The sequence below is a fragment of the Chrysoperla carnea genome, chromosome 1 (assembly GCF_905475395.1).
Source record: "Chrysoperla carnea chromosome 1, inChrCarn1.1, whole genome shotgun sequence".
In the NCBI taxonomy this organism is placed as follows: Eukaryota; Metazoa; Arthropoda; class Insecta; order Neuroptera; family Chrysopidae; genus Chrysoperla; species Chrysoperla carnea.
In genome coordinates, this window is record NC_058337.1 from 34,949,313 (window position 1) to 34,965,190 (window position 15,878).

General features: G+C 29.5%; 2 protein-coding genes across 2 annotated transcripts; both read left to right on the forward strand.

The window, feature by feature from the left end:
* Window positions 1-3,825: 3,825 nt before the first annotated feature.
* On the forward strand, window positions 3,826-8,782 carry LOC123302348 (NADH dehydrogenase [ubiquinone] 1 alpha subcomplex subunit 10, mitochondrial-like). Its single transcript, XM_044885286.1, has 6 exons — window positions 3,826-4,277; window positions 4,563-4,696; window positions 5,930-6,140; window positions 7,387-7,572; window positions 7,950-8,061; window positions 8,714-8,782. The coding sequence occupies exons 1-6, from the start codon at window positions 3,826-3,828 to the stop codon at window positions 8,780-8,782; spliced, it is 1,164 nt and encodes a 387-aa protein (XP_044741221.1).
* Window positions 8,783-8,969: 187 nt separating this feature from the next.
* LOC123302536 (NADH dehydrogenase [ubiquinone] 1 alpha subcomplex subunit 10, mitochondrial-like) lies at window positions 8,970-13,704 on the forward strand. The gene is made up of 5 exons (XM_044885509.1): window positions 8,970-9,309; window positions 9,389-9,770; window positions 10,888-11,098; window positions 12,217-12,496; window positions 13,530-13,704. Exons 1-5 carry the CDS (start codon window positions 9,082-9,084, stop codon window positions 13,626-13,628), a joined length of 1,200 nt encoding a protein of 399 aa, XP_044741444.1. The 5' UTR covers window positions 8,970-9,081; the 3' UTR covers window positions 13,629-13,704.
* The last annotated feature ends 2,174 nt before the right edge of the window (window positions 13,705-15,878 follow it).

A 15,878-nucleotide genomic window follows, 5' to 3' on the forward strand; every position in this document is an offset into this window, starting at 1 on the left:
TTACGAAAAAATGTTCCAAACAAAAGTTGGTTATTTTTTGTAAGGAATATTTTTTACATTTAAACTTTTGTTCTATCTCTAACGGTTTACAAGCTGGGTCCTAAGGACTCAAGACCCAATTGACCTATGTTGCTCATTTACGAACTCGACCTCACTTTTTCCATCCTGAGTACGCTGTAAAAATTTCAGGTTGATATTTTTTTCGTTTTTGAGTTATCGAGTTGACAGACGGACGGACGGACAAGCGGAAATGGACTAATTAGGTGATTTTATAAACACCTATACCAAAATTTTGTTGGTAGCATCAATATTTTTAAGCGTTACAAACTTAGGACTAAACTTAGTATACCTTGCATATTACATATATGCAAAGTATAAAAACTGTAGCTACGTCCGCCTGACTGCGCGATACAAAAAAGTGTTTATCAGCCTACATAAATGTGGACCAATTTAATCTATTATGGCTAATAGTTCGTTATGTAGTACGTTATGTACCATGAAAAATTACCTTAAACAAAAATTGTAAAGTTTGATGGGCCACATGCAGGGAAAAACTGGCATTTTTACAGCGTACTCCGGGCGTAAAAAGTGAGGTCGAGTTCGTAAATGAGCAACATAGGTCAATTGGGTCCTTTAAACCGTTAGAGATAAAACAAAAGTTTAAATGTAAAAACGTTCCTTATAAAAAAAATAAATAACTTTTGTTTGAAACATTTTTTCGTAAACATCACTGTTTACCCGTGAGGGTGCAAATTAGGCGCAAATTGTATAGTATGTATTATATGGGAATATTAGTTATATATGTATGTGTAATATATGTGACATGTATGTATGTGTATGAATAATCAGAACTGTCTATACATGGTATTTCAACAATTAACACAATCAGTCAATTGTTTGTTTTCTTTTTCACATGTACCTGGCAGTGATTTTATCTATATACTTGAGTTATTTTATCGAGGCAACTTTTTGAACTTTAAAGTGTGTTTTCGAGCCTAATAGTACAATTCAATTTATTCGAATTTTTGCTAAATATAAGTTATTTTAAATCAAAATTAAAAGATCGAACAACTTAAGTTAAACTGTGTGCTTTAAAAGCCTTCATATTTTTTTTTAAATATTGGCCTCGGTAAAATAACTCAGTATAGGTATACATCAGCTTTACGCGTTTGGAAAGTAAGTCTGCTCGAACCAAAAAGAGACATCAGTTAGTCACGTGTCACGTTTAGAATTAGAAAAGTCTTGTCACCCTACAATTAATATTATTTTTAATTTCAATGAAGTATTTTTATTATTATTATTAATATTATTGTAAGTTGTTTTATGAAATTATTGCATAAATCATATTAAGAGAGGTATATTATATCGTGAGTTCACTCTATCAAATGCATACTTCATACAGATCACTCACTCACTCACATTCATCTGCAAAAGAAACAGTTTTGTTAAACTAATTCCTCAAATTAAAAATTATGCAAAAAATTAACAATCAGTTATTTTAAAACTATTATTTGTTTTTATTATTATCCTTGTTATTATACAGAGATTTAAAATGGTACGGGTCAAGGTGCTGACCCATAAAAGTAATAATAATTTAACAACTTAGTAAGTATACTAAATTATTAAAAAAAAAAACTTAATTTGGAAATTCAACTCATGTTGAATTAGTTCTCTCCCTTATTAATATTTTCAGCAAAGCGCGTATTAGAAAAGATTAACCAAATAAAAGTTATCCTACCTAAGGGAAGACATATCTCTGGAAATTTTGTTATTTTCAGAAATATTTAGCCGAGGTGTTTAATGACGCACACTGTAATCACACTGTTGAACTTTGATGTATATGAAGAAAAAGGTTGTTGAATGTTTCAAAGAAAGCAAGGAGGATTCATTGAAACATGATTCCAATATATGTGGCTATATTTCATTTGTACGCTTAGGCGTTTAAACGATCAAAAGAGAGTGTTTTGGGTTTTTAAGCTCCCACAAATATACTCTGTCGTTTTAACTAATATCTGTTCCGCAGTGCGCACCAAATCGGTGCAGTACATTTTTATACCGTGAGTTTATTTTTCGTCGGCACTATATAATTTAGAATGGGGGATAAATCATGGAATTTGATAAAGGAATAAAGAAGATCTCGCAAACCAAAATATACAGGGTGAGCCATTTTAATCTATACACGTAAATATCTCGTTTTGTAGAAAACCAATCAAAAAATAACTTAAACAAAAGTTGCAGAGTTTGATGGGGGGCATCATGCTCTGACATCAAATTGGACGTATAGTTCTTGGGGTTTCTTCAATAGCCTAATTTAGATCCTAAACGGTAAGATATAGAATAACACTTTAAATCAGACAGCTGATCCTCACAAATAATCTAACAATTTTTGTCCAAAACATTTTTTCGAAAAACGGTAGCTGTTTATTTTTTTATAAGGAATAACATTTATATTTAAACTTTTGTTCTGTCTCTAACGGTTTAAAAGATGCACCATTTTCCATTTGATTGAATGAGCAAAAAATGCACCGTCTAAAAATTGGCATATCTCGGTCAATTTTGAAGCTCGAAAGTCGAAAAAATGTGCGCAATTACTCCAGCTAAATCTATCATTTGAACTTTTCTTTCATTTGATGCGTATTTTTTTTTTTTTTTTTTTTTTTGGAATTTGTAAAAAACTTCAAACCTTCAAATTTCGCATTTATTTTGCTCCCAAAAGTTATGCACACCTCCTGGGATAGGGTAAACTCGGATTAGACGCATTTAGGACCAAATGAAGGTAATAATTGGATTTCCAGCTTGCTAGAAATAAATTCTTCGAAAAACTTTAATTTGATTAGCCTATTTTTTTTATATGATTTAGTTTTATAATTAAATAATGTGATTTTAATTTAATTGTCAGTAAGAAATGGTTGCTTTAGGTACTATAGAGCGTATTCCACGTTAATTAACGCAACCACTCTCAGATGCAAGGCGTACTTCATCCCCACCTAAGTTCTCGAACTAAAAAATGTGTAAACATGCATCCAAATAAAAAAAAAACTTTTAACAAAAAGAAAACCGACTTCAAAAGAAAAACTTTTCCAAAATTAATTAATATGCACTAAAAAGTAAAAAAATAACGATAATATAATGTAGTTAAAATTATTTATATTTTTGTAGTCGGTGTCAGCCAAGCTAATTTAGCAAACTGTTCTGTCAGAGTTGTTTCCTTGACTGACACCGTCTCCAAAAATAACAATAATTTTAACTACATTTAATTATCGTTATTTTTTTACTTTTTAATGCATATTAATTTATTTTAGAAAAGTTTTTCTTTTGAAGTCGGTTTTCTTTTTGTTAAAAGTTTTTTATTTTGTAATTTTAAGTGAATCTGAAGTACACTAACTAATTTGTCACTAAAAAAAGAATCATCGAAATCGGTTGGCGCCCTCTTGTCATGCATACTTAATGCAAATTTAGACTTTTATTGTTTTCTCTTGGATGCCGTTGTCAGAACTGGATCAAAATGAAATGAGACCACACGGGAAGCACCAGCTTTCAAACAGATAAATAAACTCATCAATATCGGTTCACCCACCAGTCAAAAGTTCTGAGGTAACACACATTAAAAAAAATACAGTCGAATTGATAACCTCCTCCTTTTTTGTTTGAAGTCGGTTAATGTTACGTAAATTGCATTTACCATAACGACAACATAAAAATGTAAATATTTAAATGGCACAGCTTTCTGAATAAAATTTCTAATTTTTTTATAGATTTCATATAATTTACAAACAAAAGAAAACGAATTAAAAAGACATCGTAATTGTATCGTTCTATTATAAAATGTTATCGAAAAGAATTGTTACCCAAAAATATAAAATTATTGTGAATTCAATATTTAGCCGTTATTTTATGGGTAAAACAAATCCACCCCCCGAAGAACAAAAACCACTTCCAGCACCTTATCCATATCAAAAGAATGGTTATGGTTTTTGGAATGCTTTATTTGACGACACCTTTAAACGAATGGGTGAAAATTCGATGATAATTTGTATTGAAGGACCCCCATTTGTGGGTAAAACATGTTTAGCTAAAGAATTAGCAAGTGAATTTGATATGTATTACATGAAATCGGTGGATTTGGATATGTTATATATCAACGAGAGTGGTTATGATATGCGACAATTAGATCCTTTATTACCAGAATCTTGCCGAAGTTTAAGTTGGGAGACATTTTGGGAACGACCACAAAATTTAAATACAGCAGCCTTACAGATAATAACATATAATCTTAAGTAATTGTTCTCTTATATTTCTTTTTTCTTGGAATGGATAAAATAGTCCTTAATTATTGTAATAAGTTGTATCAAGAATAAAGTAAATTAGGCGCAGTACAGGCTTAATATATCCATAAAGTTCAAGTCTATAGGCTCACAAACTATGAATGAGACTGAAATTTTTTATTGATATAAAATGAATAATCTCTAAATAAATTGCATAAATAGATTATTTTAGAGAATAGGACACCTACAATTTTAATGTCTTAAAATCCGTTTTCATAGACCTTTTCGCATTTATAGGTATGCGCAGTATATCAACGCTTTGATTCATTTATTAAACACTGGTCAAGGCGTAGTAGTGGATGGCAGCTCTGTATTCTCGGATTTTGTTTTTTTGGAGGCGATGCATGAACATGGTTTTGTATCTGATGGAGGTAAATTTTACAGCTACATTAAGTTGCAACCACATGCCTAAGCGACAATTATTTATTTTAAAGAGACTTTCTCGAAGAATTGCGAAAAAAACACTTTATACATGTTACAGTCAAAATCGGAAAAAACTCCTTTTAACTGGCAAAATCAGTCAAAAGTACTTTTGATCGCAGGCTTTTGATAAAAAGTAATTTTGACTGACTCTCTAGCGAGGTTACATGTCAAAACAACTCAGCCATTACAACTCCGGTAAAAACAACTCGGCACAAAAACAACTCGATACAAAAAAAAAACGCATTACAAAAGCGACCCCCACATGGATTAGTGAACGAACGCAATCACATGGTTAACTAAAAAGGGAAAAAATTCGCAGACCCGCGCTAAAAAAGGCATAGTCGCTGGGTTAACGTTTTTGTACCGAGTTGGTTTGACTGGAGTTATTTTGGCACCGGGTTGCTTTTGTGTCGAGATGTTTTTACCAGAGTTGTAATGACCGACCTATTTTGACTAGAGTTATTAAATATCGAGTTATTCATGACGATTTACCTCTAGTGATTAGACCTAGTTTTAAAGCTGCAGTCAAAATCACTTTAGTCCGCAAATTTACAGTCAAAAGCATTATTAACCAATGATGAATGAAATTGAATAACAGGTATTAATCCAAAAATGTTTACGAAAAAATGTTTCAAACAAAAGTTGTTTATTTTTTTATAAGGAATATTTTTTACATTTTGTTCTATTAATTTCTAATGGTTTATTAGGTGGGTCCTACGGTCCCAATTGACTTATGTTGCTCATTTACGAACTAAACTCACTTTTTACGTCCTGAGCACACTGTAAAAATTTCACCTTGGAGCTTGATATCTTTTTTTGTTTTTGAGTTATCGTATTGTCAATCAGGTAAACGGGCGGGCAGACATTCAAACGACAACCGGAAATGGATTTAATGAACAAGTATATCAAAATTTTGTTCGTAGCGTCAATATTTTTAAGCGTTACAAACTTGGGGCTAAACTTAGTATACCTTGATATATTTCATACATACATGATATAAAAATAGGCAATTTAGCTGGGAGTCATTTCCCATAAAGTTTGTGCGTCGTTCTTTAGATGAAAATTAGTAGGAAAAAAACGATGTCTAAACAGGAAGCCATTGGGGGCGGAAAATGGGTGATAAGTGAAAGTTTGGGAACTTATGAATGAAATCAATTAATAAACGAATATTTTTGTTTCAGCAAGGTCCGTGTATTGTGACTTCCTAAAATCTTCAATTCATGAATTGTTGAAGCCACATTTAATATTGTATTTAAATATAGCTACGAAGGATATTTGTGATCGTATTAAAACATGTGGTGAAGATTATCAAAAAACATCGCCTCTACTAGACACAAAATATTTTAATACTGTAAATTGTTTATTGAAACAAGAATTTTTGACTCGCATCAGGTTTGTTGAATTCATAGGCGTACCGAGAGGTGAAGATAATGAGGCAAATAATTTCTGATTTCCTCACTCTAGACTAAAAATTCCTCTTATCGTCCACTTTGAGCAATAGCTGCGTACGTTCATGGTTAAATCCGCAAATTTGTTTCATTTATTTTGTTTAATATTTTAATCATCATTAGTATTAAGGAAATGGCTATTATTTTTTAGGAATATTTCGCTTCCTAGTCGTTAATAATGTAGTAATTTCACTACCATTATTTTATAAATTAAAACTTCTATACTATAACATGGTATTTTTTGCTGCCAATAGTGTACAACCATAACTGTTTTGACTGCAAAAAAATTATATATTTATCTCCTAGGGTAAAAAATATTTTTTAATCTACGGATTCTAAAACGAATTTTAAAAATATAATAATTTTTGTTTTCAAAAAGAATTTTGGTCCCCCATCCTTAAACTACCGGTAAAGGTTGGTATTAGAATAAATAAATATATCATTCAAAGCTCCCCACTTTGCAATCTTCCGTCTTTTATAGTTTCGTAAAACACTTCCGGAAATTAAACTTTTGAAAAACATTCCTATTCAAATTAGGTTCTATCAACCAACACCTCAAAGCTATGTACCGACTGGAAACCTTTTATCTTTCGTGGTTTCGGAGAAAACCTGTAAAAATTAAATTGCACAAAGGACCCGCAAGATAAGATGAGGAAAATTACTTCCTGTGAAACTTTTTCTAGCCCACCCTAAAATGTTCTTTGGATCATTCTGATCAAAAACTCTCACGGTTACAAAATTTTTAACGAGTAGTTTTCGAGTTACGGGGGATCAAAACTACACATATATTATGATTTAACTATATGACTAGGAAAATGGCTTTCTGTGAAACTTTTCAAACCGTACCCAAAATTTTCTTCGGATCGTTCTGATCAAAAGTATGCTTCTATCACTCATAAGTCGAAAATTACCCGTTAAAAATTTTGTAGCCTTGAATGTTTTTGATCAGAACGATCCGAAGAACATTTTGGGGAAGGTTTGAAAAAGTTTCACGGAAAACCATTTTCCTAACTAATATTGCGGAGTCCTTTAGTGCTTTGAGATATCAGAACTTAAAACTATTAGAGATACAAGGTTCACGTTTGGTTAGATATTTCATATAATTAATGTTTGCCGTCAAACACGTCCGTAATGGGATTCTTACTTTTAGAGACCAGAAAATTTACTATTACTTTTTTAAATATTTACAGTAAGCATTGCGAGGTGCTGATTTATGATTGGACACACTTTGGTGATACGGAAATCGTTGTTGAAGATATTGAACGAGTAAATTTTGATAAATATAAAAACAAAGCCACATACAATCCACATGAATCCAAATTAGCTGATTGGAGACAATTAAGAACGAATTGGGATTGGAATTTCGCACGAATTAAGTATAATCACTGTTTATAAAAAATAAATATTAAAGATAACGATAAATCCGAAAATCTAGATCCTAATTTTATTAAACTAATTTTTTAACAGTTGTAAAATCTGTCCATTATTACTCAAAAAAGATCTATTGTCAGTAATTCTAAATTGGCAACAGATGCATTTTATGCAAAATATCCTTAAAAAAACTCAAAAATCTTTATTAGAATTTTTTTTAAATCTATCAACTATCAAAGCCTAGATATTCTCCGAAAGTGAAAGTGTAAAAACCTCTAATATGGAAATTTTCCGCCTGATGCAAACTTATTGCCTTCACTAAATTACTATGTAGGTTCCAGCTTTGCGAATTTATTTTTTAAATGTCATTCAAAATTTTTAGATACACAAATGAAAAAGATAAATTACTTGCTATTAATATTCCCAGATACGATGTACCGGAATTAGTTATTCCTGCTGAAGATTTTCGAAAAAAACTACAAATATGGATGAATGTAAGATATTATATTTTAGTCCGTAGGCTCACGCGTCACGCCTAAAAAACTTATCTGATTACTTGAATAAACTTTGTATGAATGTGTTTTTTTCAATTTCTAAAAATTTATCCAAAAATTTCAAAAATACTTTTGTTAAAATTTTTTTTCCAAATTTTCTTAAATGATAATAAAAACTTTTATGGAATAGGGAATATTCATGAAATTTAAATTTGGTTCAAAAATTTTTTTTCCGTTTCTTTATTGGCTGGACATTTCAACTAAACCATTATTTTAGTAATTAATTACTTTTTAATTACTTCAAATTAATTAAAGAACAAATTCATTGAGAAAAATTCAAAATTTCTAAAAAGGGAAATTCAAATTTTTAAACGGACGGAACATGATAGTACTGGCTTGTCAAATTTGTTGACATACTGTATGATGTTAATTACTTACATTTTATATGGTATTTCATTAAATTATACTATTCTACGGCTTTTTATTAGAAAACTTAATAATAACGAGTGTAAATTTTGTGTTGTAAATTCATTTTTTTAAAGTGTAAATTATACATTGAACTGTCACCAATTGACAGATCACGTACTTATACGTCATCAACAGAGAGAGCCAAAAAACTTCGTTTAAATATCTCTTAATTTTATTGTTACAGGCTCCTGGGATGAAATATCAATATGGATATGATTCTGATAAAGGAGATAAAGTGTTATTCAAGTGGTAATACTAAAAAATATTTTTGTATTCCATTTTATTTTAGGTAAGAAGTATTTTTTTGTTCAGAATCAGAAATAGGTATCAAACTTTTACCTTTACAGTGATTCTGAAAAAAATTACAGTTGAATGCCATCTATAAGTCAACTAACCAACTACATTTTAATTTAAGAGAACTCTGTAAATTGGGAATGGGGTGCAAAACTGCAAAAACAGTGAATGTCAGTCATCTGAAATTATGGTGGAATAGGATTCAGTCTAAATTTTTGTAAAGACAAAAATAATTTTTAGTTAATTAATCATTTAAAAATGGCAAACGTATTCCGATTAAGTATTAATCGGATTTTAAATTCGAAACCAGCATTATTAAAAAAAAGTACAACATTTATAACCATACAAAAATGCCATATATCAGGAAAAACTTTACGTGGAAGTGAATTAGCAAGACCTCCACCGTATCCTTACAAAACTAAAGGATATGGAATGTTAAATGCATTGTTTGATAAGACCACCAGTCGTTTCAATGAAAACAGTAAGGTAATAATTTCTTGTTACATAATAACCCTATTCATAATATCCGTATGATCCTAATTTTGAAGTATGATATGTTTTACAGGTAATCATTATTGATGGTCCATTAGCTGCAGGTAAAACTGAGTTGGCTAAACAATTAGCTGAAGAATTGGAAATGTTATACATTCCTGAAGCTAATATGGATATGTACTACATCAATGATTACGGCTACGATATGCGTCAATTAGATGAAAAATTACCAGAATCGTGTCGCAGCTTTGATGTTAAAGACTTTTGTAAAAATCCAAAACATTTTAATGTTGCAAATTTCCAAATTTTAATGTTCCACATTCGTTTTGGACAATATTTTGATGCAATCGCACATCTTTTAAATACCGGCCAAGGTGTTATCTTAGATCGGAGCGTATTCTCTGATTTTGTTTTTATGGAGGCCATGTATAAATGTGGATTCGTTTCAAAAGGAGGTAAATACTAGTTTAAGTAAATAACAATTTATAATCTTGGGGAATTTAAAATAATTAAATTCTTAGAGTTCGCTTCGATTTGGTATTAAATTTATTGTCTGCTAACTTTCAAATGTGAAATCGTGAAATTAAAGCAGTATTTTATAAAAGTTTTTCATTTTCACTTTTGCATAAAACTGTAATGTAAAGCTACTGTAATCGAGTCAAGAAAATGTAATTCGAAAATACAAAAAAAAATAAATATATCACGAAAAAATTTCGGGAGCATTTTCCTAAACCTTAAAAGACAAAAGAATGCAATATTGTATGTAGGTTAGAATATTCAAAAAAGAAAACCAAGACTTAAAAAAAAAACTAATTATAAAAATGATTCGATCGTAAATTTCCAAATTTTTTGCCCCTTCAAATTAATAGTTCAAAACAGTTTTTTATTAGAAAAAAATCAATCCTCTTTAGATATAATTATTTTAATTTACATGTTTAAAACGACCTTTACAATGGACCTTTTTCATGAAAAACAGAAATGCTTTTTGATATTTTTTTTATAAAAATATAGGTCGAGTAGAGCCTGTAACTCAAAAATTACGCATTTTTAACAATAAAAACACTATGAAAAAAATTGTTAAAAAGTCACAATATTTGAAATATTTTAAAACGATTTTTTTTTTTTTTTTGCTCCAACGCACACGTGATCTGTGATGTCAATCCGACAAGCAATGACAATAAAACAGTGTCAACAGTTGTATTAATATATCATTATTATCAACTTTAAATGACGTCAAACCAACCTTCGTGTAACATCGTGTGTTTCCGGATCGTTTTCGCCAATTTGAATAATGATTTTCATTGTCTGTTTTATTTACTTTCATTTAAAAAAAAAGTTTAAAAAAATGTGAAAAAGGTCTATTAAAATTTAGGGTCCAGAAGAAAAGATTCATCCGTATATTACGAAAACGATTCGCTAATTTCGAGACAAAAACGATTTTCTTCATGCTCTCCTTCCCGATATAAAAAATTTTAGTTAAATTTTACTGTAACTTGTACATCCTTTATTAGCAATGACTGATCTACTTTTTGTTTAACATTTTTTTAAACAAAAATTTATGTTTTATTATAGCTCGATCTGTATATCAACAAATTCGTGAGAATGTAATGGACGAATGTATTTTCCCGCACTTAGTTATATATTTGGATATTTCGGTGGACGAAGTTAAGAAACGTTTAGCCAAACGTGCACTCCCCCATGAAAAGAATAGTCCAGCATTAACTGATCAATTTTTATCATCCATTGAATATGAATATAAATCAAAATATCTCAAATCTATGACGTAAGTATTGTATTATACTTAACGATTAATTAGTAGTTTATTATTTAAATAGGATTTGTAAGAATTTTTTCCAATTTAATTTGGAAAATACTCCATTTAAATCAGAAGATCCGGAAAAATAAATTTTCGTAGATCTCCAGATTATAAAAATATTTGAAATTCAATTATTCAAGTAATAAATAAATACCACGACACGAGAAATAACATTTAAAAACTTTAAATACATACCAAATATTAAAGATAAATTTATGGAGCTTTAAATACACAAAACTCATAAAAATAGGTTTTTAATTTTTATTCTATTCAAGCAATTATAATGACTTTTATTAACTTGATTACTTTTTCTAATCAATGAATAAAATTCTTTCATCTAGATTTTATTCTTCATCTGTTACTAAAGTTATTGCTAGCTAGCAAAAATCATGAGGAAGATATAAAAAAAATAGGGAAATTCAAAATATTGCTACATTCATGACTATTTTCCAGGAATGTTTGGCATTTTTCTAATGTTATTTTAGTGATTTTTTAAAATCTCAATTAATATATAATATTTATACTATTATGTTAAAAGTTTTAGTTTTATGGTTGATTTTATATTTATCCCTCTGTAAAAAAAATGTGCTCATAAAACTTTATGATGCCAAATTACAAATTATTGGAAAATGGTAAAATAAAGAACCTTAGTAGTTGTATTTTGAGTTCTATTTTAAAAAAAAAAACCTTAGTAATTAATATTACAGAGCAAAAGATAGGAATTTCAAAACCATAATAAATACTGAAAGATAAAAGTACCATACTAAAATATTTTTTTAATCAAAAACAGTAATATTTTTTCCATTCATTGCACATTTCTTAATGGAATCACCTAAACGAAAAATTTTCATTATTAAGTAGAATGGTTTGATAAGGGCTTGTGACTGTTCAAATTTATTGTTTAACCATCAAAAAATGTTTAATAAAATTTTTTTTTTTTTTATATTTAAATTATTTGAAAACTACAGTACAAAATTTTTTAAAACACCTCATCACTTTTTGCTATTTTTTTAACCTCTTTTTTGACACCATATAGTTGAACCACATTACATGAATCAAAAAATAAACATTTGATTAATTTATAGACCAAATTCAGAGCTATTAATTTATGATTGGACTTCACATGGTGACATTGAAGTAGTAACAGAAGATATTGAGCGTATAGATTTTGATCGATTTAGTAAATACGATACACAATTACGGGAATGGCGATTACGAAATGAATGGGAATGGGCGGCATTACGTATAAAATATACAAATGAAAAGGATAATATTTTGAGCTACTTTAATGTAGCACGATTTGATGTCCCTGAATTGATTGTTGAACCATACGATGCGAAAAAATTGCGTGAGGTTTGGTTAAGTGTAAGTATATTTGTTTATGTAGAATAAGAATCTTAGTAATCGTTGTATCTTCGCTAGTAAGAGCTTTCTGTGCTACTATTCTTTATTAAAGTGCAGCAAAATTAGAGCTACTTCTATTAGTGTAAAAAGTATATATAGCTATAATTATAAATTAATAAAAATATATAATAATTTTTAAATATATTCCTTTCATGTATAAGAACTTAAAATTATTATGGGGTTTGTACTTTTTGAAGTGAAACTTCTTTGCGCGCATTCAAAAAAGAAACACAGAAAGTGATTCGGTAAAAAACGTGATGTCATGACATTAGAATGTTATGCAACTTTAAATTACGCCTTTTTTTCATTTGATTGTCTAATTTAATAATTTGATTTCCTAATCACAAGAGAAGCTTGTGTTTAAAAATTTAACAATAGTTCTATTTCTCATTCACAGATGAGGACTAAAATTTAACAAAAGTTAGTTTTCTATTCACAGATAGTGCTCGTATACTAAAATTTAACCATAATTACATTCGTCGTTCATAGGTGGCGCTTGTGCTCTAAATAAAGAAATATTAAATTTGAAAAAGAATTACATACTGGGGGCAGATAGCATAAGTGGGGAGTGATAACACGGTAGCCTTTGTTTTTAAAGTTGAACTTGACCAGCATAGCGGGCGGGTATTTGCTAGTAATTTATATAAATTGTAAATAATTTTGTTAAGTTTCACTTTTGTCCTGGGTCCCTCGACGTTTTCTTTTTTTTTTTAATTTTTCTTGTTTTGAAATTGCCATTTTTAGATTCGAACATATTCTTGTCGAAAAACTGTGATCAAATATGACTGCGTATGCATATTCAAGGAGCTTATATTTTAAGTAAAAATTCTAACTTATGCGGTTAACGGAAAAAATTTTACACGATAAATAGTTTCTCGTGCTTAACTATTAAAAAATGGTGTTGACTAATTTTGTAGTTTATCTTTCGTATATTAATTCCTGCGAATTTTAATTTTTTATTTTCATAATATAATATTTAATGTACTTATTTCAGGCTCCTGGTATGCAATACCGTTATGGATATAACGAAGAAATGGGAGATTCAGGTATTTTAACAAGAACATCAATGTTAGGACCGGTTGAAAAAAAATAATTTAAATAATAATTCATGTAAATAGAAATGGAATTATAATATGCATCTTTTTAATAAAATTGTTAAGAACCATAAATAATTTTTTCTTAACCTACTAAACAATTTTGAAAAAATTTAATTTATTTTAACTTGGAAACTCGATTTTAAGGTCACTTACAAACAGATGATAACACAAAAAATTACGACACGTAATTCTATTATTATTCCGACATTTCTAAATTCATTGAAAACAGATTATTTCACCAACCTCTTGGAAAATACAAACAAGGCGAAAACTCTGAAAAAAACCGGTTAAGTGTGAGTTGTTTACAAATCTGTAAATAGAGGAAGTGGAATACATAAATATTTGTCTTACTACCAATCTACCAATCGGTAACCAAAATATGGCGTCATTTTCCTCTGAAGATTAAAAATAGATCCAATAGTTGGGAGCACTGGGGGTACAATAAAAGCCTCTTCCGTTTTCGTATGACAGAATTTAAATCCTCTTCAACATATCTCCGATTTTTTACAATCTTTGGTAATCTAAAAAAATACATTCAATGAACTCAATACATTTAATGTTGATTTAGTGTTGAAGAGGATTTAAATTCTGTCATACCGAAATGGAAAAGGCTTTTAAATGGACACCTCCCTCTAGTGCTGCCATCTAGCGGATCTTCAGAGAAAAAAGGCTGATCGAAAATACGCAAATTTTCTCAATCTTCATGTTGCGTGGACACTGATTGTAACTTCTACAAAAATTTAATAGATTCACTCAACATCTTAAATCTAATTTATGCAAGCAAAATAATCCTAGCTAGATTGAGATATGATTTATTCAGCTATTAGCTGATATAAATTTTATATTGAACGAAAAGAAATAAAATAATATTAACTCTCAAACGTTCAGAAACTCTTAAACCCTCTCTAACGATTCTCAATCGATTTGCATAAATGAAAGTTTCGAAAAAAGAAGTTGAGTGACTAAGTTAACGGAGGTATTATTCAAAGTTAAAAATAGTTGTTTTTTATGTTTGGGGTTTTTTTATAGAATTTTCAATAAATTTCGTTGGCAATCCCGACTACACTCGTAAAAACAATAATCTTTTATATCGATAATCCACCTAAGGAAGGCTCTACCGATTTAAATTTAAACACTTACACAAATCACTTTAAATAAAATATTGTATGGATGCGAAACATATGGATTAAAATGTGGCCTGTATTAATACAAGTTACCTGTAAAATATCTAATAAGTACATATATACATGATTTGCAAAATATTATTATATTTAAACAAGTTCTAAAAATTAATGTGCTTGAAACAAAAAGTTTATTATAAGAATATCAATATAATTTTTGAGTGCGGCTATTGCTACCAGCAATGGATATCCGTGTTTTTAATTATACAAAGGGTGAACGCAAGGGCAAAAAAAAAGGCATGGCAACCCGTGGATCACTTTGAAAAAGCTCATTTTCAAAGCTGGAAAACTCATAGAGATAATATAAGTAGAGAACGCCAGGAGTTTGTTAGCCTGTAAGTGGATGCGAAATGCGTTGCGAGATAGAGAAGACTGTCAGTGACTTCCCCCGCGTCCTTGTAATATTATTTTAATATTATTTACACATATACTTATTAATACACGATAGTCAGTATATTACGAATTGTTGTTTCTGGAAACAAGTTGTTTCTTTGTGGGATATAAAACTTGTAAAAATAGTTTGTTTAAATATTTTATTAATATAACACCAAAATGTTACATGACAGAACAATTACCAATTATGTACTAAATATTTTTCTTATAGCAACCGATCAAACAATTTATAATTTTTAGTTTAAGTAAACTAGATTCTTTTTATATACAATATCAGTGGTTCTAAATATCACAACACTCCCACTAGGACCGCTGGTATTAATCATTTAAAACACCCATTTTTTTAATACAGTTTTCATGAAGTTCACGTGGTAGTCCTTTTGTAAGAACATCCGCTGCCATTTCACGAGTGCCATCGGTCTGACTATGATTTCATTATTCAAAATATGTTGCCTTACGAAATAATGTCGCACGTCTATATGTTTGGTTCGCGGTTTATAATTCGCAATTGATGCCAAATCTATTGCGCTTTTATTGACGCAATAAATTATAGTAAGTCCAGCTTCTTTTGCATCCAATCCCTTTATAAAATTTCGTAGCCACAACGCCTTTCGTAGCTGAAAGTTCCATATATTCAGCTTCAGTTATTGATAATGCCACGGTTTGTTGTTT